This window comes from Aythya fuligula, chromosome 1 (genome assembly GCF_009819795.1).
Source record: "Aythya fuligula isolate bAytFul2 chromosome 1, bAytFul2.pri, whole genome shotgun sequence".
Lineage (NCBI taxonomy): Eukaryota > Metazoa > Chordata > Aves > Anseriformes > Anatidae > Aythya > Aythya fuligula.
In genome coordinates this window covers 79144201-79172034 of record NC_045559.1, presented here as the reverse complement: position 1 = coordinate 79172034, position 27834 = coordinate 79144201, and the positions used below count along the sequence as shown (strand labels likewise).

At 43.1% G+C, this 27834-nt stretch overlaps 2 protein-coding genes across 4 annotated transcripts; both read left to right on the top strand.

Moving 5' to 3' along the window:
* Positions 1 to 584: 584 nt before the first annotated feature.
* LOC116491627 (elongation of very long chain fatty acids protein 4-like) lies at positions 585 to 18094 on the top strand. Of its 3 annotated transcripts, none has more exons than XM_032191757.1 (8): positions 585 to 3076; positions 5744 to 5809; positions 10943 to 11130; positions 12123 to 12203; positions 13101 to 13157; positions 14607 to 14721; positions 15564 to 15691; positions 17042 to 18094. In XM_032191757.1, the coding sequence occupies exons 1-8, from the start codon at positions 3031 to 3033 to the stop codon at positions 17210 to 17212; spliced, it is 852 nt and encodes a 283-aa protein (XP_032047648.1). In that variant the 5' UTR covers positions 585 to 3030; the 3' UTR covers positions 17213 to 18094. The 3 variants fall into 3 exon arrangements, with proteins under 3 accessions (XP_032047648.1, XP_032047666.1, XP_032047658.1); XM_032191775.1 differs by having other exon boundaries at positions 585 to 4131; XM_032191767.1 differs by having other exon boundaries at positions 2261 to 2271; positions 3520 to 5809.
* A 7047-nt stretch (positions 18095 to 25141) lies between these two features.
* On the top strand, positions 25142 to 27780 carry LOC116502260 (potassium voltage-gated channel subfamily A member 5-like). The gene has a single exon (XM_032208073.1). The coding sequence runs from the start codon at positions 25142 to 25144 to the stop codon at positions 26987 to 26989; it is 1848 nt and encodes a 615-aa protein (XP_032063964.1). The 3' UTR covers positions 26990 to 27780.
* The last annotated feature ends 54 nt before the right edge of the window (positions 27781 to 27834 follow it).

Sequence of the window (27834 nt, the reverse complement as noted above, 5' to 3'; positions counted from 1 at the left end):
AAGTTCTTCCTAACATCTAACCTAAAACTCCCCTGGCTCAACTTAAACCCATTCCCCCTCGTCCTGTCACCAGGCACGTGGGAGAACAGGCCAACCCCCACCTCGCTACAGCCTCCCTTGAGGTACCTAAAAAGAGCGATAAGGTCATCCCTGAGCCTCCTCTTCTCCAGGCTGAACAAGCCCAGCTCCCTCAGCCGCTCCTCGTAGGACTTGTTCTCCAGGCCCCTCACCAGCTTTGTCGCCCTTCTCTGCACCCGCTCAAGCACCTCCATGTCCTTCTTGTAGCGAGGGGCCCAAAACTGAACACAGTACTCGAGGTGCGGCCTCACCAGAGCTGAGTACAGGGGGACGATCACCTCCCTAGCCCTGCTGGTCACACTGTTCCTCATACAAGCCAGGATGCTGTTGGCCTTCTTGGCCACCTGAGCACACTGCTGGCTCATATTCAGCCGACTATCCACCATCACTCCCAGGTCCTTCTCTGCCTGGCAGCTTTCCAACCATTCCTCTCCCAGCCTGTAGCTCTGCTTGGGGTTATTGCGCCCCAGGTGCAGGGCCCGGCACTTGGCCTTGTTAAACTTCATGCAGTTGACCTCAGCCCATCGGTGCAGCCTATCCAGATCCTGAATTTGTTGGCATTCAAGTCTTCCAAGGGATATGCAATTTTCAGGAGGCATCTGACCTCCTCAGATCTTTAAATGTGTACTGGTAGTTAAGGTTTTGGTGCCTTAGCTGGTCAGATATTCTTTAAACTAGCTTGAAACTCCTTCTGCTATTATTTGTTGGTTTGTTGACTTCAGCAGGCTGGTGATATCACTTGAAGGTGTGTTCCACTGCAGAAAAGATCTTGTCTTTCACTGTTTTCAATATCACCCCATGCCTCCCTGCAATTTAGAGCCGATAAAGAAAGTCAATTTGCTTGTTTGGTAAACTTACCTCAGCCTTTTTTTTTTTTTAATTGTTGTTGATTATTAAAGTTCCTTGAACATGGCTTATACCTTTGTAACACTGGGAAAATGAAAATAAATTGGATATCAGGTCTGAGACTTTGAGACTTTCCCACTTTATACAACTTGGTTTTGATTCTGTGGATGACTGAAATAATGTAATGATGGTCTAAAGACTGGAAAAAGTTAAAAAAAAAAAAAAAAGAAAAAAAAAGGTCTTAAATTTGGTGCAATAACTTGGTTAATATCAAGAAACAGTTCTCACTTCTTCAAGCAATTTTATCTATATTAAAAGAAACTTTTTAGGTAGTTAAGTAATTTTGGTCTTATTTTACAAGAGAGTTAGCTAAATGCTCAGAACTACAAGGAGCATGGCTAAAAGAGGTGAAGTTAGAACCCATTATGTTTTGAAATCTAGATGAGTACAAAAGCACATCTATTTCTTATGAGGTGTAGGTGGGTAAAGCAAAGCACACAGGCTTGTCAGATCTGATAAGCCTCCACTGTGGTGTAAAGAGCATCAGTAGGATGTAGCCTAGATATCCAGAACAAACTGATCCACTTCTCTTTATCTTTCTCAAGTATTGAAACAGGTTTGTTTTGTTAGTGTGTTCTTTTAACAGTTTTGTTCAGAACAATCAGAAGACTAAACAACAAACACTGTATTGGGTAGAACCTCTCAGAACTATTTTACTGATGGTATTAATATTGATAACTAATTTGTGGCAAATACCAATGTAGTGTGCAAGAAATTTGTAGGTTTTAAAATAGGTAGAATATTCAATCTTTTAAATCTCAGATTGACTTGTCTGAACTGACAGTCGTATATTGTACATAACTGAATTGCTTTTACTACGCCAGCAATACATATTCCTACAACACCTTTTCTTCTTGACCAGTCACTGAATGAAAAACCCAATTCACTTTGGCATTCAGAGCTCCCTTAATACTTCTGCAGTGAAAGAGTTATATTTTTTTTCTGTTTCATGAAACTGAAAGCCACGAGGCTATGTTCCCCATAGACTTGCTCTGACAGTTGTACTGAAATCCGTCAAAGGCCACCCATCATAGGAGTGCACAAAGTACCATGTTATTGATGCAATCTGTCCATCCGCCAGTCATGCTAATGAACATCTGCAATAGTACCATTGGGAATACTTCAGGAACAGGACAAGTTTGAAAAAATGAAATACACTTCATGGTAGTTTTTGGAAAAACTCATTTCAGCTTACATCAGTAATATCATACTTTGCCTCAAATGAAGTGCACTTGTGAAAATTCACTTAGATTATGTTTTTGTTTGTTTGTTTGTTTGTTTTCCAGTGTAGAAAGGTTTGATGGAAAATATTGTGTCTGTATTCCTGAGTTTTATACTACCATATAAATATCTTCTCAGCAAACATTACTTAAAATTACTAGAAAACAGTAATAAAATATTCTCATCTATACATAATAACAGATGGAAAAGGTTTGTCTAATTTACTGACTCACACAGATAAATCACCCAAACCTTTTAAGAATTTGGGCACCAAAACTTTAGAAATGAATTTTATTGGCTAAAGTGAAATTAAAAACTCTGAGGAAGGATGTTTATAGGAAATTATGAAAAACAAAAAAGCAAACAAACAAAAAAACCACAAACAAACAACAACAAAAAAAAACAGCATGTAAAGTAGACTGTTGTGTCCTTTAACCTGAATCAATGACGACTTGGATAAAAAAAAATAAATAAATAAACAAACCATGATACTAAAGGTTAGTCCAACTTTCTCCTAATCTGGGTTACCCTTCTGGTAACCCCAACCTCAAAGCCCACATCCTAAATCACCTTTTCTAAAGGTGATTAATCTCCCTTATAATTTCCATGTCATGAAGCATATTAGTTGTCCAACAGCATTAACAGAGTGATGTGTTTGGATCAAAACCTCCTATCACATGATATTTCTAATTATCCCATTGTCAAAAGCTAATCTTCAGTGTTTTGCTCTTCAGAAGTGCTTATGACATATCTGGTAACTGACAAAATGCAGTGGAACTGCATTATAATGCTACTCTCTTTTTTTCAGAGTTCTGCTAATAAACCATGTCCACTGGAAAAATAACAGGGAAAGTATGCACCCCAGATGCAGGTACACCTCAGATGACCAAGCAGAACCACAGAGCATGGCATTGCACTGCTTATTGGTGGGACAGAGCCTGAGTGCTGTCTCAGCATTGGTACTTCCACAGAGGAATGAATCACATAAATCACAATTACTGATTTAAGCCAGTGCCATTTAAGGCTCTCTGTATTGTTCCTTGGTATGGCTGCTGAAGATCACAGATAGGAAAACTTGGTATCACTGTCAAACTCAATAATTTTTCATGTTTGTTTAAAATCAGCAAATGTGACTACCCAGAGCTTGGATATAAGCGGACGATTCCCCCTGAATTTGCTCTCCTTTCCTTGAGTGAATGAATGAATGAGTGAGTGGGTGTGTGTTCCTACCATTCCCTGCTTTCTCTTTTTCTGGTCTTGACTGAATTTGAGCACACAAAATGAAAACTAATGGCTACCTGTGATGGGCTGAAGCATTGCTCCAAACAGACTGTTTTCCAGGTTATTGTCTAGGCATGATTCCTCATTTTCTACTGTTTGAAAAGCTGTCATGTCATGTCCTGAAGAAATCTGCAGAAGAAATGCTGGTCTGGCTCCCACATGAAGATTTGGCTAGGCTCCCAAGTGTGAGACTAAAGGTCAGTGGTTCACTCCTGTGGAGTCCCAGTCCTGTTCAGCATTCATTTTCCTTTTCTTTCCAGTTCCCTAATCTGATAAATCATGTGGGGAGAGGGAGGGGGAGGAGTATGTGATGTAACCTCGTCTCCTGCAAAGTTACGAAACTGCCTTCAGCAACAACACGGTGTCTGCATCTCGCGGTGATTTTACGGTGGGTACTTGTGGGGGATGCTGTGTTGTACTTAAAAGGCATGAAGATCAGCCACATCTGTGTGAGACCCACCAGACAGACCACTTACTCACTTCGTTTCTTCAGAGGAAAGCTGGACATGATGTCTGCTTAATGGCACATGCTCTTGCAGCTTCTTATTTTGCTGTCTGCTGCATGTACCCAGAGTGACAGGAAAACAGGTGATATGCTGGGGACACCCTGAAGAAAGGGAGACTTAAGCCATCTGAACTGGTGGGGTAAGTCTATTCTTCCTTCACAGTTTTTTTCTTTCACTCATTTCTTTCATGAGGCATGAAGTCTATGGTTTGAGGGAAGCAAAAGAAGTGGAGTGGAGTGATCTGGAATGTGTAAGGAATGTCCAAGGGCATGTAGCCATATGAAATCCCTGCTGGATTGACTCTGAGCCAGCTGATAATCACTAACTAATCTCTCTGCTGGCAGGTTCTGCCCAGATTACAAGGGTGTGTGCCTCTGTGCCAGGATGCATACAAGATTCGCTCACTCTCAGAGCCTATGTCAGAGAAGCAGACCAAAGAGTGTTTTGACTGCAGTGATTGACTGCAGAAGAGAAATATGTGCAACTATGCTTATATCACCATAATGGTGCTGTGTTTGCTGATGCATGTCAGGCTGTGAGGTCTGCAGATGGGGAGGTGTAGGTAAAGGTACATTTTGTTGTGTTTCACCAGAGTAAATCCGTGTACAATTGGGATATAGTCAGGCATGTTAGTTCAAATTTTTTTTTTGTACATAGGTACAGCTGGTAAATAGTGCACTCTATGCATTTGTAGTTCGAGCAGAACTGTGTGGTCTGGGTATTAGGAAAATGTTTATACTCATAAAGCCCCTTAAAAACGTATTTATACTAGTATAAGAGGTCTTATATTATGCCACAGTTTTTCCTGCCATGTAATGTACAAGCTACTGTTCTTGCAGCAGGAACCTCAGTGGGCACAGGAGAGGAGACAGTTCCAGAGGTGGTATGGGTATTCTTAGACTCAGCAATCTATGAGAAGTCAAAGCAGAAAATGTGTTTTTCTCAGTACCAGGAGGAGATGAATCTGGGAAGAAGATGTCCTTACATATTTTCTAATGAAACAAAACTACAACAGATAACAAAGGCTGTTGGAAATCACTGCAATAAAGTGTTTTCTAGGTGAACTTTGGCACTTCTGAATACCATTGAAAAGATCTCCCTACTAAAGGAAAATAGGGAACAGAAGAAACAACATTTTATATATGAGTATTATACTTTATAATAATATACTATATTATAGTATAACTAGATAAAGCAAAAACAAACAAACAAACCCCACAATTTATACTGTTCCTCAGAAAGCTAAAGAACCAACATAGCTTAGTCAACATCTCTAGAGTTGCAAGAGTGATAAATTAGTCCTAAATTGCATGTTAGCATGCAATCTCCATGAAAGCCTCTGAAAGAATTCAATTTTGACACCTGGTCTGTGTCCTAGTGCAAATGTTGTGCCTACACTGCTTTTTCTGTTGTGCCTAACATAATCACATGGTAGACAGAGCTCTTTATATTTTGAATACAGATAGTCAAGGTATTTTTTGCTGGTGAAACATCAACAAGGCAGTGAAATCTTGACATACAGAAGGTAAACAAATAGCTAAACATTACAAGAGGATTCTTCTCCTTCCTTCTTAAAATATGGTTCTGATCCTGGTCCAAAGTTACAGTTCCTAGAGAGAGCAAATTATTTTGTTTTTAATGACTGGAGTCCTGAGCTTTGTCTAACGTGTCTCCTTTTTCAGGGCTCAGCCAAGGCTAGGATAAATGGGGCTGATATGATCCTGAGAATGTTCATTTTGATTTCTTTCTAGAACTTGTGATGGCTTCAACTTTGCAGAAAACTCAAGAATTCTACAACTGGATCCTTGAAAGTGGAGGTAGGTAGAGATGCTCTCTTAAATAGAAATTTCCACATGAACAGCATGATCACAAAGAACAAACCTATCAGTGTGATCCTCCTATGAGCCCACATTTTTTTCACTTTTCTTTCCTCATCATCCTGAACTTTCTTTAAGTCTTCAAATATATCTCAGGGACACTCCAGTTTTATGAGAGTAAGGATGATGGGGGATTTTCCTACATTGGGGAATTCCCAACAACTTTCTGTTTAACTTACAATGGACTCTGACAGGATGGCAAGAAAGATGTGCTAAGGACTATATTATAAGTCTGGAATATTATAGATTTTTTAATTTATTTTTAATGCATGTGTTGTGGGAAAACATAGTAAATCAAAGAGTTGATACTCTAAGATTTAAACTCCTTGTGATGCAAGTTCAAGTCAAACCAGTAATCAAGATACTGACAGAAAACACAGCTCAGTGTTTGAGGTTTTCCACTTTGTAGTTAGGAGACCTCAGGTCTTCAGTAGCTATAAATTCAGTTTGGCAAAGCTCTATGAGAACTCCAAGGTTAAATGTCACAAGTTTGTATGCAGCTGCCAAGAAAGACAGGAGGGTTATTGTTGTTGGTGACTCGATTCTTAGGGGAACAGAGGGCCCTATTTGTCGGCCTGACCCTACCCGTAGGGAAGTCTGCTGTCTCCCTGGGGCCAGGGTCAGGGACGTTGCCAGGAAGCTTCCTAACCTGGTACGCCCCTCTGATTATTACCCCCTTTTGATAGTCCAGGCGGGCAGTGATAACATCGAAGAGAGGAGCCTCAAGGCTATCAAAAGGGACTTTAGGGGAATGGGTCGGTTAGTGGATGGAGCGGGAGTGCAGGTGGTGTTTTCGTCCATTCCTATGGTGGCAGGGAGGGGTTCAGAGAGGACACGGAAAGCCCACCTGTTAAACACGTGGCTCCGGGGCTGGTGCCAACGCAGAAATTTTGGGTTTTTTGATCATGGGGCACTTTACTCAGCACCTGGCCTGATGGCCGCAGACGGGTCCCTATCTTTTAGGGGAAAAAGGATCCTGGGCCAGGAACTGGCAGGGCTCATTGAGAGGGCTTTAAACTAGGTAGGAAGGGGGATGGGGCTGAGGCTAGGATTGTTGGGGCTGTGCCAGGGGGAACAATGGCAAGGCCGGAGGATAAGGCAATGGCCCAGCTGAAGTGCATCTACACCAATGCACGCAGCGTGGGTAACAAACAGGAGGAGCTGGAAGCCATCGTGCGGCAGGCAGGCTACGACTTGGTTGCCATCACGGAGACGTGGTGGGACCAGTCTCATGACTGGAGTGCTGCAATGCCTGGCTATAAGCTCTATAGAAGGGACAGGCAGCATAGAAGGGGTGGTGGTGTGGCTCTCTATATTAGAGAGTCTTTCGAGGTTGTAGAACTCGAGGTTGGGAATGACAAGGTCGAGTCCCTTTGGGTTAGGATCGGCAGGGACAACAAGGCTAGTGTCCTGGTCGGGGTCTGCTATAGACCGCCGAACCAGGATGAAGAGACGGATGAGGAATTCTACAGGCAGCTGACAGAGGTTGCAAAATCATCAGCTCTTGTACTCGTGGGGGACTTCAACTTCCCTGACATATCCTGGAAGCACAACACAGCCCTGAGAAAGCAGTCTAGGAGGTTTCTGGAGAGCGTGGAAGATAGCTTCCTGACGCAGCTGGTTAGTGAGCCTACCAGGGGAGGTGCCCCGCTAGACCTTCTCTTCACAAACAGAGAAGGACTGGTGGAGGACGTGATCGTCGGGAGCTGTCTTAGGCAGAGTGACCACGCAATGGTGGAGTTCACTATTCTTGGCGAGGCCAGGAAGGGGACCAGTAAAACCGCTGTATTGGACTTTCGGAGGGCTGACTTTGAGCTGCTCAGGACTCTAGTTGGTGGAGTCCCTTGGGAGGCGGTTCTGAAGGGCAGAGGGGTCCAGGAAGGCTGGGCGATCTTCAAGAGGGAAGTCTTCATGGCGCAGGAACGGTCTGTCCCCACGTGCCCAAAGGCGAGCTGGCGGGGAAGAAGACCGGCCTGGCTCAACAGAGAATTGTGGCTTGATCTTAGGAGGAAAAAGAGGGTTTATAAGCTTTGGAAAAGTGGGCAGGCCACTAAGGAGGACTTTAAAGAAGTAGCGAGGCTGTGCAGGGACAAAATTAGGAAGGCCAAAGCTCATCTAGAGCTCAATCTGGCTACTGCCGTTAAAGATAACAAAAAACGTTTCTATAAATACATCAACACAAAAAGGAGGACTAAGGAGAATCTCCATCCTTTACTGGATGCGGGGGGAAACTTAGTTACAAGAGATGAGGAAAAGGCGGAGGTGCTCAATGCCTTCTTTGCCTCAGTCTTTAGCGGCAATACCGGATGTTCTCTGGATACTCAGTACCCTGAGCTGGTGGAAGGGGATGGGGAGCAGGATGTGGCCCTCATTATCCATGAAGAACTGGTTGGTGACCTGCTACGGCACTTAGATGTGCACAAGTCAATGGGGCCGGATGGGATCCACCCAAGGGTACTGAGGGAACTGGCAGAGGAGCTGGCCAAGCCACTGTCCATCATTTATCAACAATCCTGGCTATCGGGGGAGGTCCCAATCAACTGGCGGCTAGCAAACGTGACGCCCATCTACAAGAAGGGCCGGAGGGCAGACCCGGGAAACTACAGGCCTGTCAGTTTGACCTCAGTGCCAGGAAAGCTCATGGAGCAGATCCTCCTGAGAGTCATCATGCAGCACTTGCAGGGCAAGCAGGCGATCAGGCCCAGTCAGCATGGCTTTATGAAAGGCAGGTCATGCCTGACGAACCTGATCTCCTTCTATGACAGAGTGACGCGCTGGGTGGATGAGGGAAAGGCTGTGGATGTGGTCTACCTTGACTTCAGCAAGGCTTTTGACACCGTCTCCCACAGCATTCTCCTCAAGAAACTGGCTGTTCTTGGCTTGGACTGGCGCACGCTTCGTTGGGTTAGAAACTGGCTGGATAGCCGGGCCCAAAGAGTCGTGGTGAATGGAGCCAAGTCCAGTTGGAGGCCAGTCACTAGTGGCGTCCCCCAGGGCTCGGTGCTGGGGCCGGTCCTCTTTAATATCTTCATCGATGATCTGGACGAGGGCATCGAGTGCACCCTCAGTAAGTTCGCAGATGACACCAAGTTAGGTGCGTGTGTCGATCTGCTTGAGGGTAGGAAAGCTCTGCAGGAGGATCTGGATAGGCTGCACCGATGGGCTGAGGTCAACTGCATGAAGTTTAACAAGGCCAAGTGCCGGGTCCTGCACCTGGGGCGCAATAACCCCAAGCAGAGCTACAGGCTGGGAGAGGAATGGTTGGAAAGCTGCCAGGCAGAGAAGGACCTGGGAGTGATGGTGGATAGTCGGCTGAATATGAGCCAGCAGTGTGCTCAGGTGGCCAAGAAGGCCAACGGCATCCTGGCTTGTATGAGGAACAGTGTGACCAGCAGGGCTAGGGAGGTGATCGTCCCCCTGTACTCAGCTCTGGTGAGGCCGCACCTCGAGTACTGTGTTCAGTTTTGGGCCCCTCGCTACAAGAAGGACATGGAGGTGCTTGAGCGGGTGCAGAGAAGGGCGACAAAGCTGGTGAGGGGCCTGGAGAACAAGTCCTACGAGGAGCGGCTGAGGGAGCTGGGCTTGTTCAGCCTGGAGAAGAGGAGGCTCAGGGGTGACCTTATCGCTCTTTATAGGTACCTCAAGGGAGGCTGTAGCGAGGTGGGGGTTGGCCTGTTCTCCCACGTGCCTGGTGACAGGACGAGGGGGAATGGGTTTAAGTTGAGCCAGGGGAGTTTTAGGTTAGATGTTAGGAAGAACTTCTTCACTGAAAGGGTTGTGAGGCACTGGAACAGGCTGCCCAGGGAAGTGGTGGAGTCACCATCCCTGGAAGTCTTCAAAAGACGTTTAGATGTAGAGCTTAGGGATATGGTTTAGTGGAGGGCTGTTAGCGTTAGGTTGGAGGTTGGACTCGATGACCTTGAGGTCTCTTCCAACCTAGAAAATTCTGTGATTCTGTGATTCTGTGCCGTGGCAGGTTTATGTGGTGGTTCTGGTAAGGGAAGGACATGGGACATAGACTGTTGGTCATAAATGTTTCAGAACTTGAATTTCAGAAGAGTTTGAATGGGAATTCAGGACTTCTGACAGACTGTTAAATCCAGAAGTGGAATATCAAAGAACTCTTGACAAAGCCTTTAAATTACATAAAACAGGAATAGTAAAAAACTTGGAGGTCTAAAAGGAATGGAGATTAGCAAAGTGCTGTGGACAGGAATGTCATTTTTAAAAAATACCCTGGAGCTCATGGCATGTTGATTGAGCCAATGAATAAAGTTCAGAAGAGGACTTCAGCAAGCATCCCCTATGAGAGGCCTTTAGGACTGGCAGGTCAAGAAGCAAAGGGAGATGATGAGGAAGTTTAGTAGAGCAGTGACTGACTCGGAAATAGGAGAGGAATGCATGGATGAGAACAACAGCATTTTTGCCTCCTGCATTTCTGTGGGTCAGGGATGAGGCAGGATTAGGAGGAGGAAGAGTGACAGAAAATCTGTTGAGCTTTCTTTTCATGAAGAACTGAAGAGCAACTTTAGCACAGAGAAGAGTTTTGTCACTTTGCAGAAAAAAAAGCTGTGCTTTTAAGAGGGTCCACCCTATAAGTAGATATAAAAATAAGGGAGTGGAGAATTTCAGATGTCCTGAACATTGTGTGTCATGAAGGAAATAACATTAGTGATGGAAACAATCTATTATTTAGCTGTAAAGTTTTATGCTCTTGAAGATTCAGGAACTCTTTGCTTTGTTTTGTGCATCTCTGATGCAGGTGTCTCAAGCTACTTCTTATTCCAGTGTGTGGGACACTGTTGCAGCCAGGGGTGAGGAGTCCAGCTCCTGACAGGAAAGACCTGTTCCCTACTGTGCCACAGGAGGTTGGTGCTCAGCAAAGCAGTCCTATGGGCACTACAGCCCTAATCCTAATGTAGTGCTAAAGCTGTTTAGCGATCTGTCACATGGAGCCTCAGTGTTTTCTGCCTTTGAGCGTGCCACAGAGAGCAGGATGAAGGGAAATAATTAAATATATCTGCTACACAATGTGGAAGATGAGCAAATTTGACTGTGTGTTTTGCTTTTCAGATCCAAGGACAGACCCATGGCCTCTGGTCCACTCTCCACTGCCAGTTACACTCCTTTTTGCCTTCTACCTCCTTGTTGTGGCACTGGGGCCCTTCTACATGCGTAACCAGAAACCGCTGAAGCTGCGAGGTCTACTGGTTGCCTACAATCTATCCATGATGATGCTATCAAGTTACATGTTTTATGAGGTGAGGAGACAGGATTGCTCCCTTCTGGATAAGAATCAGGGAACTGTTTGAAAGCCAGAAACATTTTAACAGCTTTAGATGTTGGACTCTAATGAACGGAGTGGGTGCTGATTTGGACATATCTACATTTTGCCACAAGAGGGGCAATACTGCCCTGTTAAAAGGGATGAAATATTTCCAAAGTATACCTTATTTCCTACCATTTTTGAATCTTCCTCTCATTAATAAAATTCATGTTGAAATAATCCTGAATGAAAAAGTTAAAAATTGATATTTCCTACGGTGTATGGAGGATGTGTGACACTTTTTCTCATGCCTGGCTGGTGAGGGACCCACCTCTAGGAGAACTGCTTTTTCAGACTTGTACAATCTTCTCCAGGACTGCCAAGCACACTATAGCTTCCTGCTGTCAAGAGTACTGATGACATTGTTTTCTTCTCAATGTCCAAACCTTTCTACAAGTTAACATGCCACTCTTCAAGATAGTACTGCTGAATTGTTTTGAAAAACTTTTTAATATCAACAAATTTGCCCTTTCAATTTATGATGTAATTCGTACTGGTTGTCTGTGCATGGTTGTTTGGTTGCACTGGTATAATTAATATAGTTCTTGGTTTTCCAATTAATAGGCAAATGCAAACAGCCAAAACAAAATAGTACAAAGTCTTTGCAAATGAGAACACAGAGAGATTCTTGCAGAGAGATTCTGAAGCCTAGAATTCATTATTCCTGCAAAATTTTTTGAGCACTCTCATTGTTACATAAAGAGTTATAAATATGCACAGAACAAATTTCCTTTTTCACATTCCAACACAGATGTGAAGTACTTTGTTTTAGGCTTTTACTATTTGTTCAGCTATATAAATTACATTGATCTTCTATCAGTGAACACTAAATAAAGATCCTATGACTTTTAGCATTAATACTTGCATCTTTTTGGAACAGATGGTGTTGAACATAAAATGGATCTCATTGCTTTTCTTTTGTTTCAGTTTCTGATAACTTCAGTCTTGGATGACTACAGCTACCTGTGCCAGCCAGTGGATTATAGCCAAAGTGAACTAGGAATGAGGGTATACTTTTATAAAAAACTTGCCTTAGTCCCTGTTCCTCCTGTTGGTATACAGATTATTTGCCTGGTAAACAGCAGTTGTCATCCCTAAGAACTTCTTCAACAGTTACACTTTGCTTTAGTTCTGAACAAATTAATCATCTCAGCTAATGTAGCCATCTAAGTTCTGTCTTTGATCACTGCAGTGAAGGTATTCCTACCACCTGAAAGGTAGACATCTAGTATAGCTATTGTAAATTACATCTGAAAAATATGTCTCTTTCCATTGATTATGTAAGGATTCTGAGTGATCACTGCCAACTAGAAAAACAATTTTCATATACCAAAATTTCCATGGCACAAATCTTACTCAAAATTTCTTTTAGCTGGAGGATTTGACTAAAAAATTCCTTGTCTGCCTATCACAGGGGGATTTCGGTCCCACCAACTTCAGCTTTCCAAAATGCTGATTGAGTTTCTTCTGTCTGACTACAGAGGTATTGTTTTTCTTCTGGATGCTAACAGGTTTTGAACACATCTAAGCATGGATATCAGCTTTCCAGTTCTTCAAATATTTGCCATCATGCTGGAAATGTTTTCAGGGCAGCACACCCTTGCCTTATCAAAGAGCAAGGAATTTAGTAAACACTCATCTATACTGCTAAAGAAACCTGGAATGCTTTTCCTGCAGATCAACAGTCCTTCCTGAGCTCCCAACGTGAAAAAAACAACTGTCATTAAAAAGAAAAAACAAACAAACAAACAAAAAACACCACAACAAACAACAACAACAAAACACTTAGCTTTTCTCCTTTGCTGTCCATCCCAGGTTGGCAGTGTTCACACACTTCATAGTTAAAAGTCTCAGGCAGTCATTTTGCGTTGAGGTCTAACAGCGTTTCCTTGTGATGCCCGGCAGATGGCAAGAGTGTGTTGGTGGTTCTTCTTCTCCAAAGTCATCGAACTGCTTGATACGGTAAGGAAAGCTTGGCTCGGCTCCGTAGCAGAACTGGCGCTGTAAACAAATTGCTTCCTTGTCAGAATGGGGCAGAGTGCCATAAGCTAATGTCCTTGGTTGATCCTGTATTGATTCAGTTGGTGCTTTTTAGTAAATGCTGTTTTTCATGCGTTCTGTTCTGCCTGCTAATGTGAGTAAGGCTGATACTGTTAAAGGAGAGGGTGCAGCTTCAGTGTGCTGGTTTATGACAGCATTTTGTATGCAAGTGCCCAGCAATGCCACAGGATATCATGCTGATAGTTTTCCTCAAAAACCTCTTTCCAGAAGAAAAGAATCATTCCTGTGCAGTTTGCCCATCTCTGTCCCAGTGGCTGCACACTTTCCACTCTCCAGCACTCTCCCTGTGGGAGGACATTCCCTCCTGACCACAGTGCTGGGGAGAAGCTCTAAGAATGGCTATTAACAGATGGTCTCTCAAAATCTTAGCTACCAGTTGATTAAGGCTGCTGGATATTTGCTGCCAGACAGAACATGCCACTGGCCATTTGGCTGAATAACAGTGGTTAGCTGGGCAGGAAAGAAACTGCACACATACAAGTATGTGTTCTGCTTATCTGACATAGATTGTTCTAGAGCTGTGGGTTAAAAGTTTGTGCCCCATGTAAAACTGAAAGTTCACCTGAAGACAGTATTATTTTATAGCTTGTCTGTCAGGTGTTCTCCTATACAATAAAGAGTTGACTGAACTAACAAGGGAATCATATCTCTCTGATAGGTCAGCAGGAGTAAACTGTATCCTGACCAAAGACTTCGCAGTCTAGTGCTCTTTGTGAGACAAATTGATAACACACTGTCTGAAAAGTGAATCAGCACATGGAGCCCTCCTAGGCTTCTTGCCAGTGAGTTCACCAATCCCATCTCTGCTTTTATCAGCAAGAAAAGCAGCTTTTTGTCAGTCCTGGGTCCCTGAAAAGCAGATTCACATTTTGATAGTGTGTGTGCGCGCACAAGTACAGTGACATGACACATATTCATATATGAAAATCATTCTCTTTACTAATGCAAATTCCAGAGGATTTGGACATTCATCACAGCACTGTAGATCATTCTCTGGTACCAGTAAGAATCTAATCTTTGTCCTGAAAAGGATCAGACCAAAGCAGCTGTAAATTATATGGAAGCTCAGTCAGAGACTCGAGATGAGTCCTCTTTGGACCTTAGGACCTGAATCCAAAGGTAAAAATAGTTGGGACTCAGTGGAAGAAACGGTATCCTTCAGTTTCTCTTCATTACAGATAATATGGGATGTAATGCATGTTTTGAATTTCACCAGTTTCTATCAAGAGCAGAGGAAATGAGTTTTGGAAGATTTAGAATCATTATTCACTACTGTTATCACTATCACATTTAGCATAAAATCTTCTATCAAAACATACCAACTCAAGATTTTCCTTTGGCTTCTTTCAGGTTTTCATTATTCTGCGCAAGAAACAAGAACAGGTGACTTTTCTGCATGTGTATCATCATGGCACTATGCTGTTCAACTGGTGGTCAGGGGTGAAATACGTGCCTGGAGGACAAGGTAAGTGGACACCTTGTGTTTTAATTTTCTTGCGGAGATAGCATAAACAGTGCAGATGGGCTGACTGGTAGGTAGAAAGCTCACTTATTTCCAAAGGTGTGAAAAACATGTGCATTTCAGTTGGTAACATCTGCTCAGCTCTTTGGGCTATTTAGACTGCTATAGTAACTGCCTCTTCCAGTAGAAGAATGTGCCAGTCATTCCCTGTCCACGCAGAAACAGTATTATCCTATACTAGGCCTATTTATATCTCCATCTAGACCAGCACTCTCCATTCAGCTGGGCCTGATGCAGTGGTACAGGTTCTGTCTCTGTTTCCTGTTCTGACTGTACCCAGTTCTCCCTCATTTCCTTTCTGGTCTGTATTCAGACTGCTTTCTTTTACCAGTATAGGTGGGCTCTACACAAGAAGCTAGGGTAAACTCTCTGGGGGGAGTCATTTTAACTACATGGCCTTGACACGTGAATGGTATGAAATGCCTGGGTCAGAAGATCAAGTACCTCTGTCTTTGAGGCACTTCTCTGTCCCAGAACACTAGATATGGGATGGAAATATGTTGAAAGGTGCAGGGAGAACATGAAATACATCCTAGGTAGAATCTCGATTGAAAGTTCACACATATGGGTAGTATTCTCCTCTGTCCCAGAACACTAGATATGGGATGGAAATATGTTGAAAGGTGCAGGGAGAATATGAAATACATCCTAGGTAGAATCTCGATTGAAAGTTCACACATATGGGTAGTATTTTGAAAGCACCATCACAGTGGATGTGAGCTCACCAAAAGGTTAATTTTGAATGGTTCATATGCCTTGTTCATACTGACTTCTTTACTCCTCAGCTTTCTTTATTGGGATGCTAAACTCCTTTGTACACATCTTCATGTACGGCTATTATGCCCTGGCCAGCCTGGGACCACAGATGCACTGTTACCTGTGGTGGAAGCGTTACCTAACCATCATGCAGCTGGTAATTAATTCATGTGTTTATCTCTACATTTCCATGTCTTGGGTGTGAAGGCACCTTCTGTCTGTCTCTGTTCCTTCACTGGCACAGGTCTTTGTGCTTGCTGTTTATGGAAATCACCATGTCCTTAGGTTTCCTAATGTATCAGTAATAGAGGTGAATTGGATGATTACCTGCTCTAAATGGTACTCTCAGGAAACTACCAAGAGGCCTTCAGCGACTGCATTAGTTTCCAACACTTATCCCTCTTCTGCTTTATGTGGCAACCTTTTCACCCTGCGGAACCCTAAAAACAGCTTGATCTTGAGAGGTGTGTGGCAGTTAATTTTGAAAGCTTTGAATTTTCAGGAGGGCAGGAGATTGGGCAGCCTTCACTGAATTTCTTCAGAAGGGAAGAGTATATATAACTGCAGACAAACAGAGGGGAGTTAAAGAAAAATGTGTGAGTTTCACTTGCTATGTAGATAGGCCCTTTGAATTTTCTCTTCCTCATCTCTGAAGAGGTGACAAATTTGTACAACCCTTTGTTTTTTTTCAAAGATACAGAATAAAAGCCATGTTACAGACAAGGACAATGGTTGTAGTTAAGCATGTGAGAGAGCTGATGCCACATAAAGAGAGGTTATGGAAACAAAAAGTATTCAGTTGCCAAAAAGAGAAGGAAAAGCTAGGGTAAATATAAAATAGTGTTGGGTAGATGGCTGGTCCAGAATTCTTATTTATCCTTAATGGCAAAAGCAGAACAAGAAAATTTTGTAAGAAATTAAGATACTTGTGATGCAAAAAGCAGGAAATCAGCTTTCATTTAATATACATTCAGTAGGTAGAACTCATTGCATCAGAGTATTAAGTGACGTGGTAGAATACAAAGGAAAAAGGATTCATGTCAAAGTGGATAAAAGTAACATCTGTACCACCTCTCTCTAAGCTAAAATAGCAATCAAAATCATTAACAGTATAATAATCTGATTACCAATAGGGAAGACATGGATTCTCCCACCGTTAGTTTCCATATTCCAAAACAACTGTTACCAGTTTGCGACAGAAAAGTGACACAAAGGCAATGGTGTTCTCCTAGGTGGGAGAGGCTGGATTTCAAATATGCTCCTTGCAGCAGTGCATAAGACTCAATGTTTGGTGGACATGTTGTGTTCCTTTTTAAATTGGGGAAAACACTGCTGGACTTGAAAAGCAAGTTTTTCAGGGATGTCAGGAGAAACAAGCCAGTATTACTCTGGGTTGAGAATGCTATGAGTATGTAGTATGTTGTGATATTCTTTATGATAAATTAAACATTCAGTTGGGATATGTAGGATCCCTAATCTGTCTGCTTCTTTTTTCCACCTTTTCCAGTGCCAGTTTGTGGCCATCGCTGTTCATTCTTCCTACAACCTCTTCACAGAATGCCCGTTCCCTGATGGTTTCAACATTGCAGTCTTCCTTTACATTCTCAGCCTCATTGCTCTCTTCCTACACTACTACTATTGGACGTACACTAGGGGAAAGAAGAAGAAGCTAACTTAAAGAAAACCAAAGAGGAGAGTGAGCATATTTGCAAATTCTCTGCTGCTTCTGTCATGATTGCATGAAGGAAAACGTATCTGGGGAGTGTATGTGAGGCTCGTGTGTGCAAACCCTTGGTTGCCTTCAAATATTTCAAGTTTGGAAGAGAAAAAGAACAACATAAACTCAAGAGTTAAGATATTAATGGGCTCACTTACTTGAAGCTGGTACAAAGCCAAGCCACGTAGTCATCAATGCAGAAGTCTTTGTGAAATTAGCACCATAAGAGCTCCACTTTCCGTTCCATCTGTCAGCATGGTTTGCAAAGTCTATCATTCAACTATGAGTCCTTGACTCATTTCTGTAGAGTTTCTTTCCATTCATAAGACCATCTCAGCTTACCATTGTAGACCAGGCAGGCTCAGGTACCTCCAGCCTCAAAGCAGTGTCCATGTGACAGCAGCAGCCAGGAATTACTGTAACTGTGGGATGCACTCACCTGTACACTTCACCCCAGCCTTTCCTACTGAGGAAACTTCCAGTAGGACTGTGATGAATTACAGCTATATGGCCCTTATGGTTTCACTTTATGTTAGAGTAACCATGAAGGAAACTGGACATTACTTTGCCCAACTGAACAGCTGCCTCTGTTCTTTCACTATTCTGAAGCTAAAGACGGCATTATTGTCTCTAATATGTCACACAAGCCTTTCCATCCTGACTAGGAAACTAATGTAGTAAGAATCATAATGTAACACTTTCTGGAATGCTGGAATGCTTATTTGCCTTTTGTTGCTTTCATATCAATAGAGAAGTTTTCATGCATGAGGACTATTTGGTATTGCTTGCTATAGATGCCATATTTTTGGTTAGGAAGAATAAATTAAGGCTCTCCATTGATAATTTTTTTCTCCCATTTGTTATTACTATTATTATTTCAAACTTTTGCCTCTTATCAAAGATGAAAAGTTTTCCACCACCTTAAGCAATATCTTTCATACCAAACTGTATGAGCATTAATACAAAATTTATGAAGTCAACTCACTGGCTAGTGCAAAGCTGCATAGCTCCGGTGAATTTATTGATTCACTTGTTGGCTCCTTTTTTGCTCCTAAATCAATTAGAACTAGAGTTTGGCACTTCCATTCATCTATAGACAGTTAAGTAATGTTAAAAATTTGGTCTTGAAAATCTAAAATTCAGATTTTAAACTATGTAGTTTTATTTATTTATTCCATTCTACTTTTTTGATTAAAAATAGTGATTTAAAAGTAGTGATTTTTTTTTTTTTTTTTTTTCACAGTTGAAATGCAAAGTTCTTAAAAGCCAAATTCACATGAAATTTAAACAGTCTATATTTTATGGAAAAGTCCAGGAGAGTAATCTACTGCCTAAATGGGTGCATACGAAAAAAAAAATGCACATCTTACATCAATCTGGAACTTACTAGATATCCAAAATAAATGCTACTTGTTCATCACTGATTTGTGTGCATATGCCAAACTTTTCTCTCAGCTGCTACATTCACACTTATAAGATAAATTAGTATTCTTCCATTCCTTCTTCACACACAATGATTCTATGATATTACCACAGTGATACATTATAAATGTAATTCCATTGATTTGAGTATTCTGATTTTCATTGGTGAATATGAAAAGCAAATCAGGCCTTATTTCAATCTGTGTTAGCTGTCCTTCCTGCCAAATATTTCTCTCTGCTACTTGTTATATGAATTATGCTGCTTTTCCATAATATAATGCAACTGTTGTTAAAGCTTTAAATGATAAACCTCTGGGTGAGTCCTTGGTTCTTCTCTTTGTTTGGTGAAGCAGGAGAAATAAATCTTCTGTGTATCTAGCATACTGTATTCACAGTCAAGGTTTCCCAAGGGGCCTCTCCAGCACTGAAGACTGGTGCAAGTAAAGCTCTTTTATTGTTTGGATAAGATTACTCAACACTTTTGCAAATCTACTACTTAAATAAATAAATAAATAAATAAATATATATATATATATAACTTTTTATTGTTGTTTTAAGCAGTGCATGGAGATTAATTTGTGTATGACAGAGCTTACTGCAATGGATTCTAGACTGTGACTGGCAGCATAGTTAATGACAAAATGCAAAGGAATGAGTTTGCCACCTGCTATCTTGTTATAAGCGACTGAGTACCTAACACACATCACTGTAATTGTTTGTCCTAGACAAGTAACCTCTGATCTATCTATACCTGTCCTTCCTCCTTAGCCTGGTTGAGCGGCCTGATCTTGCACTTCTGAACTGGTAGAAACATTTTGTCAGCGTGACTTCAGTGGGCATAGGATGAAAATGAAGTTATTTTCATTTAGGTGATAAGGAAGGATTAAGTTTGCCCAGAAACATCCTGCTTTGCATACTTAAATAGATGTTTATGTAGAGCACAACTATTGCAAAAGCATCAACACAAAATTCACTTGTGAGACTACTTGCTTTAACAGGGAAGATAACGTTGCATAGGTGTAACCTTCTGGCTCTTCAGGTCATGATTCTTTCCTCTTTTAGACTGCATTCCTTTGTCTTCATTCTTCTATTTTAAATTGGGATATCCGAGTTGGTACTGTCCACTTGCTGTTGTGACAAAAGCAAAAAACTGAGAGTACAGGTACACACTTCTGGAATTTAAAAGAGAATAAAGGCAAAGAATGAGATTTCCCCTCTAAGCTAAGTCCCTAGAGTTAAAGATTACATCACAGTAATGCACTGTGAGCCACAAGGGCTGGAAATTACAAATTGCAAGTTTGGATGATTCATACTGTCTGGCAGAGTCCAACACTTTGAGGCTGAATTGAAGATATCCTGTTGCAGCTGGATTTATACAAACCTTTGGGCCAAATGCTGATCCCACCAATATCAATGACAAAGCCTGCAGACTTCGCTGGAAACAAGATGGCACAGCTGTGTGAAAAACAATGCACTCAGCTACATGGTGTCGTTTTGGTGTGAGCAGACTAAAGTGCTATTCAAGCTCAATGGATGACTTCCAAGGGCACAGTTGTGTGCAGGCATCTCCCCTGTAAAATGTGGGTCATTATACCTCCTTGGAGTAGTTTGTACTTACAAAATTAAAGCATAATGTAAGTAGTCTGTTTAAATGAATAAGCCTGATAACTGGTACTGTTCAACATCTTTTCTACTGTTCAAGTCAATGTAAATTACGGATGTTTTGATGAAATTACTTTCAAATTAACCTGATCACTTACTCAGTGCTTACTATCTCTTGGAAGATAAATGAGAGGGATTCTAATTTTAATCAAAGCAAAATACACACACAAAACAATCAATTGCTATTTACTTTTTTTTTCCATTACTGTGTGATGGAAAGTTTCCAGAATTTATGTTTAAAATTGCATAACAATATAAAAGTGTGGAACATGATTGGGTTTTAACTATTGGAGTATTTCTGGATGCTATCAGAAAATATGTCAGTATATATTAAAAAAAAAAAAAAAAGGAGAATTACTCTAAACAATCAATTAAGCAAAAGCAGGATGCCTCAGATTGCTTTGTACAATAAATAAAAATCTGTTGATACAGATACAAGACATCTCCACGCTAAATATTAAATAAATAAATAAGTAAATAAGCTGATACTATATATAGAAGAGTGTGAATTTGTTGAATTCATTAATGAATAACTTCTTGGATTAGGCCTTGATAGATGAAGTGCTCGCATCCAGATGTTTAGTGTGATTTGTCAATGGCCTTGTATTTAATCCTCCTGAACAGGAAATAAGAGTCTTTTCTCTGGGGTCTCCCTTGGGGACTGTGGCAGTCTCTCTGTCATACACTCTCTCTCTGCCCTGAATCATCACAACAGAGGATCAGGCTGCTGGGGAATTAACCAAGTGGAGGAGGATCAGATTTGCCTTTAACCCTTTGATTTCTTCTCAGCTTTGGATGGCCTTCTCACCATATGACATGATGGTAATGTTATTTGGTCAATACATAGAGATAAAAAAGTGGAGTTGCCCATGTTGTCCCACAAGGTGTATTTGTGGCATCCCTGTCCCCACAAAATGTGTTGAAGCTCACACGCCTGGTTCCACCACCACGGAAGGCTGGGGCTGTGGGCAGATCAAGCCGGTGGAGGCTGGTGGATGTGTATCCACATCTCAGAACTGTATGTTAATTTTTGGGATGCTGCTGCTCCACAGCTGCTGTCAGTGATAGAGTTGGCCCAGGAGGGAGTGCTTGTGAAAGGGAAGGGTATTTCCAAGGTGCCTCCAGCCAAGTATGCCAGAACATGCATAGCACATGTGTGTCTGCATATGGGTAGATTAATACAGCATCTGCAGACTGCCTCCATTTCTGATCTCTCTACATATGAAACCCCCACATAGGGCAGGTAATTCATTTCTCAGGAAGGCACCGTCCAGCAAGGTGTGGGAGCATCCTACTGAATGACAGCTCCCAGAAGCTACTCCTGCTGCATAATAGCATGGGCGCTACTCATCAGCCCGTGACAGCTTGGGTCAGCCAGCTGCATCTATCTCAGTACCTCAGAGGAGGGAAAGGCCAGAGCTAGTATGAATATACATCATATGCAGGCCACACTGATGAGGTAAAGAAATTACAGACATCTCACGTGTGGTGCACATGATTAAACACATCAGAGCATAGTTATGTGTAATTCAGGTCCCTTGCAGGATGCTGTGCAGGGCAAAATGATAAGGTCCTTCTTTTATCCCCATGGAGACCTTGGTAAGGGGGCGCTGGGAATCTCACCTTTAGGGAGAAGATGGAAAATCTCTATTTTGGACAGAATTTCTTCTGCAAAGCTTGTGTGTGCCTCTCACAGGAACTAGTTGGTAAAGTAGGGAATCTTGGAAGAGTCACACACTAGATGGGGGAGGCGAAGCAACACTAGCATCACCTCATTTAGAGGGGATGACAACAGGCATCATGACTGGATTAGGAGAACTGAGTGGCAGTGGGAACTTCATGGAATGGTAAATTTGGGTGTGGATGTGCTGGAATGTATGGGACTGACTGCACATGTGCATGTGTTTAGGGTAAAAAAAATAGGGTTTTTTTGTTAACTCACCAGTAGACAGAGAACTATTCTCTTTGTCAGAGAATACCTGGTTATAACATCAGTAGCACAGCACTTGATATGTCCCACTAGTCTTGTGTCATATTTTCTCTCAATATTTTTGCTTTTTGCTGTTTGGGCTGTTCTTCAAGAAAGTGTTTGTAGTCATTTCATCACAGTGAGAAAATTAGGAATGCTTATTTAACATTGCCCTTTGAAATTTGCTGATTGAGTAGATGTTTCTTCCCCTTTAACATTATCCTCCCACTTTCTCTTCACCCTTTCCTCCCCTCTTCCCTTGTACCCACATATACAGACAGCATCCTAAATTGTCAGAATTGTTAGAGCTGCAAAGAATGTAAATATATTCTACTTAAACTAAACAGAGTAGCTGTGTTTTCCTGCTATATCAATTAATAATGTACATTTTCTTCATCAGGTTTTCAGTAAGGCTTTCAGTAAGATGAAAGTGAGCAAGTCTGTCTTTTTCTTAGCACTTCAGTATAATCCCATCTGCTTGCAAACTCAGGATGTGAACACTGCAACACAATGTTGAAAAGGGCTGGAAACTTGGTCTTTAATCAGGGTAGCATAATTCAGTGTAATCTCTCCCAGGCATCGTTGAAGTGCAGCTCCCTCTTGTTGATGAAAGAATGGGAGAATGGATACATCAGTCTGAGAAGCAGCAAGAAGCAGCCCTTTTTTTCTGCCCACAGAGTCATCCCTCCTAGGCTGAATTCCCCAAAAGGCTGTCTGCCATAACACTGAAGATACTGAGTAGGGAAATTTTTGAAAGTATCTCTAGGAGTGGGAGGTGAAATGTAGGAACAGGACTGAGAATGAATGTGGGTTTCTCTGAGGGATGCTTGAAAGTGTGGGAAAGGGTTAGCATGCATATGTCCCTCTAGGTAGTTGGTTTGGTTGTGGGAGCCTGCAGACACTGGTCTCATGCAATGACAGGTCATGTAAACTGAAGGTGGTTGCACGGAAAGTCTAAATATTATCCTTGTGGGGTGAGTTCCCTGAAAGGGGGGCTTGCAGATGGAGAAAGGGCAGGTATTTATGTTTGAACACATGCAGGAACAGCACACTGAATGAAAAACCTATAGAGTTGAGGGAACAAACACAGGTGCTGTCAAGTCATCTGTTTTTTGTTGTGTTACTGATACTATTATTGTGCAGATGAAAGCACAGCCTGTGCATCTGTGGATGCCTGTGATTTGGCCCCATGATGGAGACATATTCATTAAGAAGAATCCAAAGGTGTTTGCTGTGATGGCCAGGCACTGCAGCTCCTGGAGTGCAATTTATTAATTCCAATTGGCATTGCCTCTGGGAGATCTATGTGAACCTGTCTAGGGATGTTTCCTCTTTAAATAAAAGATTAGTCCCAAGGCAAGGTTTGGAGGGGAAATATCTTGCATTAGAGGAGCTGACATAGCTGGAAAAGCAGACTAGTTTCCAGCATGCAAGATCTTCCTTCGGTTATCATCCCTGATATGCAATGATAACAGGTCAGCTGTTATTTGTCAGGGTGCACAGGTGTGCCTGTATTTATTGCAGAGTTTTCCTGTTCCAAAGGGTATTGTAATACACTTTAGCAGTTTGATATATTCCTATAAATCAAAGGCCCATTATTTTCAAAGGGCTGCTCTAGAAAACATATCTGTAATTTTGCTTCTAGGAATTACTCATGTGAGTAAAGTGATCTTTTACTTCACCTGCACAATGGCGTAATAGGACAGTGATTCTGTGCTCAGATCTCAGAGGTACATTACAGAACATGACCATGTCATAGACAAATTATCATTTGCAATAATCATTCAAATTAATCCTGGTTTTCTATTTTGGTGTGGTTTCTAATGTCTCTGGGCATATTTCATATACAGAGGTAATGGATTAAATTAAGTGAAAACCCATTTATCCCAGTGAATCTAGGTAAAGTGTTTGATTGTCTACAAGTACTACCACAAGGATTCAATAAAAATGTCTCTGCAGTGATACCACCTGAAAGGCAAAGTGTTTTTTCACTTAATATTTCCTACACTTGGCATTGTCAGAAACCCAGAAACTCTAGAAGACGATATGTATATGTTTTAATCCTACACTATTTGTGTACATATTGAGAATATTTTCCAGTAGACCTTGCATAGAATAGATAAACTCATGGTTTGAATAGAGAAAATAAGATCTTAGCATTGATTACTGATTTGTAATTGAAGTCGTCATATCATATAAAGCTGCTTCGATTCATTTTCTCTAATAAAATGTGCATCTATTGAAACGTATCAGCCTTGGATGTGGTTTTAAAGATGCATCACGGGGAAAGCATGGTCCCAGACTGCAATTACTAACATTGTTTTCCGCTGGCTTTAGAAACACCCTTTGGAGCTGCGTGGTGAGGGTGAGGGGGAGGCTGGGGAGCAAAGCAAAGCAAAACAAAACATCCCCAATCCCTTTCTTTGTTCTCAGTGCGCTGGGGGAGCGGGCGGGGGGGGGGGGGGGGGGAATACCCGGTGCTCTCGGTTATGATTTTCCTGATGGGTGGAGCGGGGTCGGATAGCCGGAGCCCCCCCTGCGCGCAGCCCCTTTGGCAAGTCATCCACGCGTGGGGGCCGCACGGTAAACCCAGCTGCAGGATCGGGGGGCTGCGGGGGCTGCGGGGCGGGGCGGGTCCGGGACGCGGCAACCCGGAGGATGGAGGGGGATGCGCGGAGGAGAAGGGATCCTCGTTGACGTCAGGCGATCGCGGTGATCTCCCCTTCATATCCGGGTCCCCGGGCGGCTCCCCCGGGCCGCTCGGCGCTGCGAGGCGGGGGCCGCCCGGAGGTGGCCGGCGGCGACCGCAGCATGCCCGCCTCCCGCCGCCGCTGCCCATGGAGATCGCGCTGGTGACTCTGGAGAACGGCGGCGCCACGGCTATCGCGGGCGGCGAGGATGTCGCGACCGGCGGCAGCGGCGGCGGCGGCGGCAGCAGCGGGCGGTCTCGGCGACGGAGCGACCTGCTCCACATCGCGGGCTCCGCCGCCGCCGCGCCGCGACTGAGCGACGGCAAGGAGGGGGCACCGCCGGGCCCCCACAGCGCTAGGGCGGGCAGCCTCAACGGGCGGGCGCCGCCGCCCCAGCCGCCCCAACCAGCGCCCCAACCGGCACCTCAACACGAGATGGGACCCCCCGAGGAAGGGGGCCACCGGCGAGGCATGGCCATGGCAGCGGCGGGTGAGGAGGAGGAGGAGGCGGCGACAGCGGCGAGCCGGGGCGCCCTGCACCATCAGCGGGTGCTGATCAACATCTCCGGGCTGCGCTTCGAGACCCAGCTGGGCACCCTCAACCAGTTCCCCGACACGCTGCTGGGAGACCCGGATAAGCGCATGCGGTACTTCGACCCACTCCGCAATGAGTACTTCTTTGACCGCAACCGGCCCAGCTTCGATGGGATCCTCTACTTCTACCAGTCCGGGGGCAAGCTCCGCCGGCCCGTCAATGTCTCCATCGATGTCTTTGCTGACGAGATCCGTTTCTACCAGCTGGGCGATGAGGCCATGGAGCGCTTCCGGGAAGACGAAGGCTTCATCAAGGAGGAGGAGAAGCCTCTGCCTCGCAACGAGTTCCAGCGCCAGGTCTGGCTCATCTTTGAGTACCCCGAGAGCTCCAGCTCAGCCCGGGCCATCGCCATCGTCTCCGTGCTGGTAATCCTCATCTCCATCATCACTTTCTGCCTGGAGACCCTGCCCGAATTCAGAGATGAGAGGGAGATGCCTGTGCCCTTGCCCCCACAAAGCAGAGGTTTGAATGGCACGACTGGGGATCCGCTACCCATGCAGCCACCCAGCAGCCTCTCAGACCCCTTCTTCATCATTGAGACCACCTGCGTGATCTGGTTCACCTTTGAGCTTCTTGTACGCTTCTTTGCCTGCCCCAGCAAACCTGAGTTCTCCCGCAACATCATGAACATCATCGACATTGTAGCCATCATCCCCTACTTCATCACCCTGGGCACAGAGCTGGCCCATGAGCAGCAGCAGCCTGGGGCTAGCAGTAGCAATGGGGGTGGGGGCCAGCAGCAAGCCATGTCCTTGGCCATCCTCAGAGTCATCCGCCTGGTCAGGGTCTTCAGGATCTTCAAGCTCTCCAGGCATTCCAAGGGGCTGCAGATCTTGGGACAGACTTTGAAAGCCAGTATGAGAGAGCTTGGACTCCTCATTTTCTTCCTCTTCATTGGGGTGATCCTCTTCTCCAGTGCTGTCTATTTTGCTGAGGCTGATGACCCTGAGTCTCATTTCTCCAGCATACCCGATGCTTTCTGGTGGGCGGTGGTGACCATGACCACTGTTGGCTATGGGGATATGCGACCTGTCACCGTGGGGGGAAAGATTGTGGGCTCCTTGTGTGCCATTGCTGGTGTGCTCACCATTGCCCTGCCTGTCCCTGTCATTGTGTCCAACTTCAACTACTTCTACCACCGAGAGACTGATCATGAAGAGCAAGCTATCCTCAAAGAAGAGCACAGTAGTGCTCAAGGCAGCACAATGGGGGGAGATGCAAAGAGAAGATCCAGTAAAAACTCTCTGAACAAATCTGTTGTGCACTTGGAAAACAGTGAGGGGTTCAACAATGGCACCAGCTCTTTAGAGAAAACCAATATCAAAGCTAAAAGTAATGTAGATCTCAGAAAATCCCTCTATGCTCTCTGTCTGGACACCAATAGGGAAACAGATCTGTAAGGAAAGGAGAAAATTAGAGATGCACAAAGATTTGCTGCTGTTGGAAACTTACTACTATTCCTATTATTTTCATACCAGTTAGTTTTTTTAATCAGGCTATATTTTATAAATTGATCACTGTCCTGAGCAGTCCTTCAGGAATACATGTTTTTATGTTCTTTTTCCATGACACAAAGGGTCACCTATTTTTAAAATAGACTAAGAATAAGCTATGCTCCATGATGCAGGAGCTGGTAAATTACGAAAGTGCAAAATCTAATTTGTAGAAACTTATTTTAGCAAATAGTGTATGGTTTTAAATGGGTCATTTGTAAGCAATTCAGTTGCTCCGAGTTTAGTATTCAAGATTTGGGGGTTGTGTGTGTGGAGAATGAATGGATTTTGGGGTGGGGGGAAGGATGTGGGTTTTTTTGTACTGTAGTTTCAAACTGAAATTATTCTAATATATTTTATATCTGTATATCTGTATTTATGGGTGAAAAGGGTTTTCTTATTCCTGTGAAATACGACTTCATTAAAGCACTAGGGACATTAGCAGATCAGCACTTTCCGAATTTTCCACTTGTGATCAGTACAGATCTATTTGTCTAGAATGTGAAGTGAATTTGGTGCTCTTAACCCAATAGCAGAAAATGTTTATTTTCAATGATATATTAGTTTCTTTTGAGCCTTAAATTATTAATTATTGCAGATATACTTCTTTATAAATAATTTTATTAATTACCTTACTGTTTCAGAATTTCTAAATATTAGGTCCTGTGCTTTCTGTCCCCTCAGAAAAAAAAAAAAAAGTGCAGCTTTATTATTATTATTATTATTATTATTATTATTATTATTATTATTAT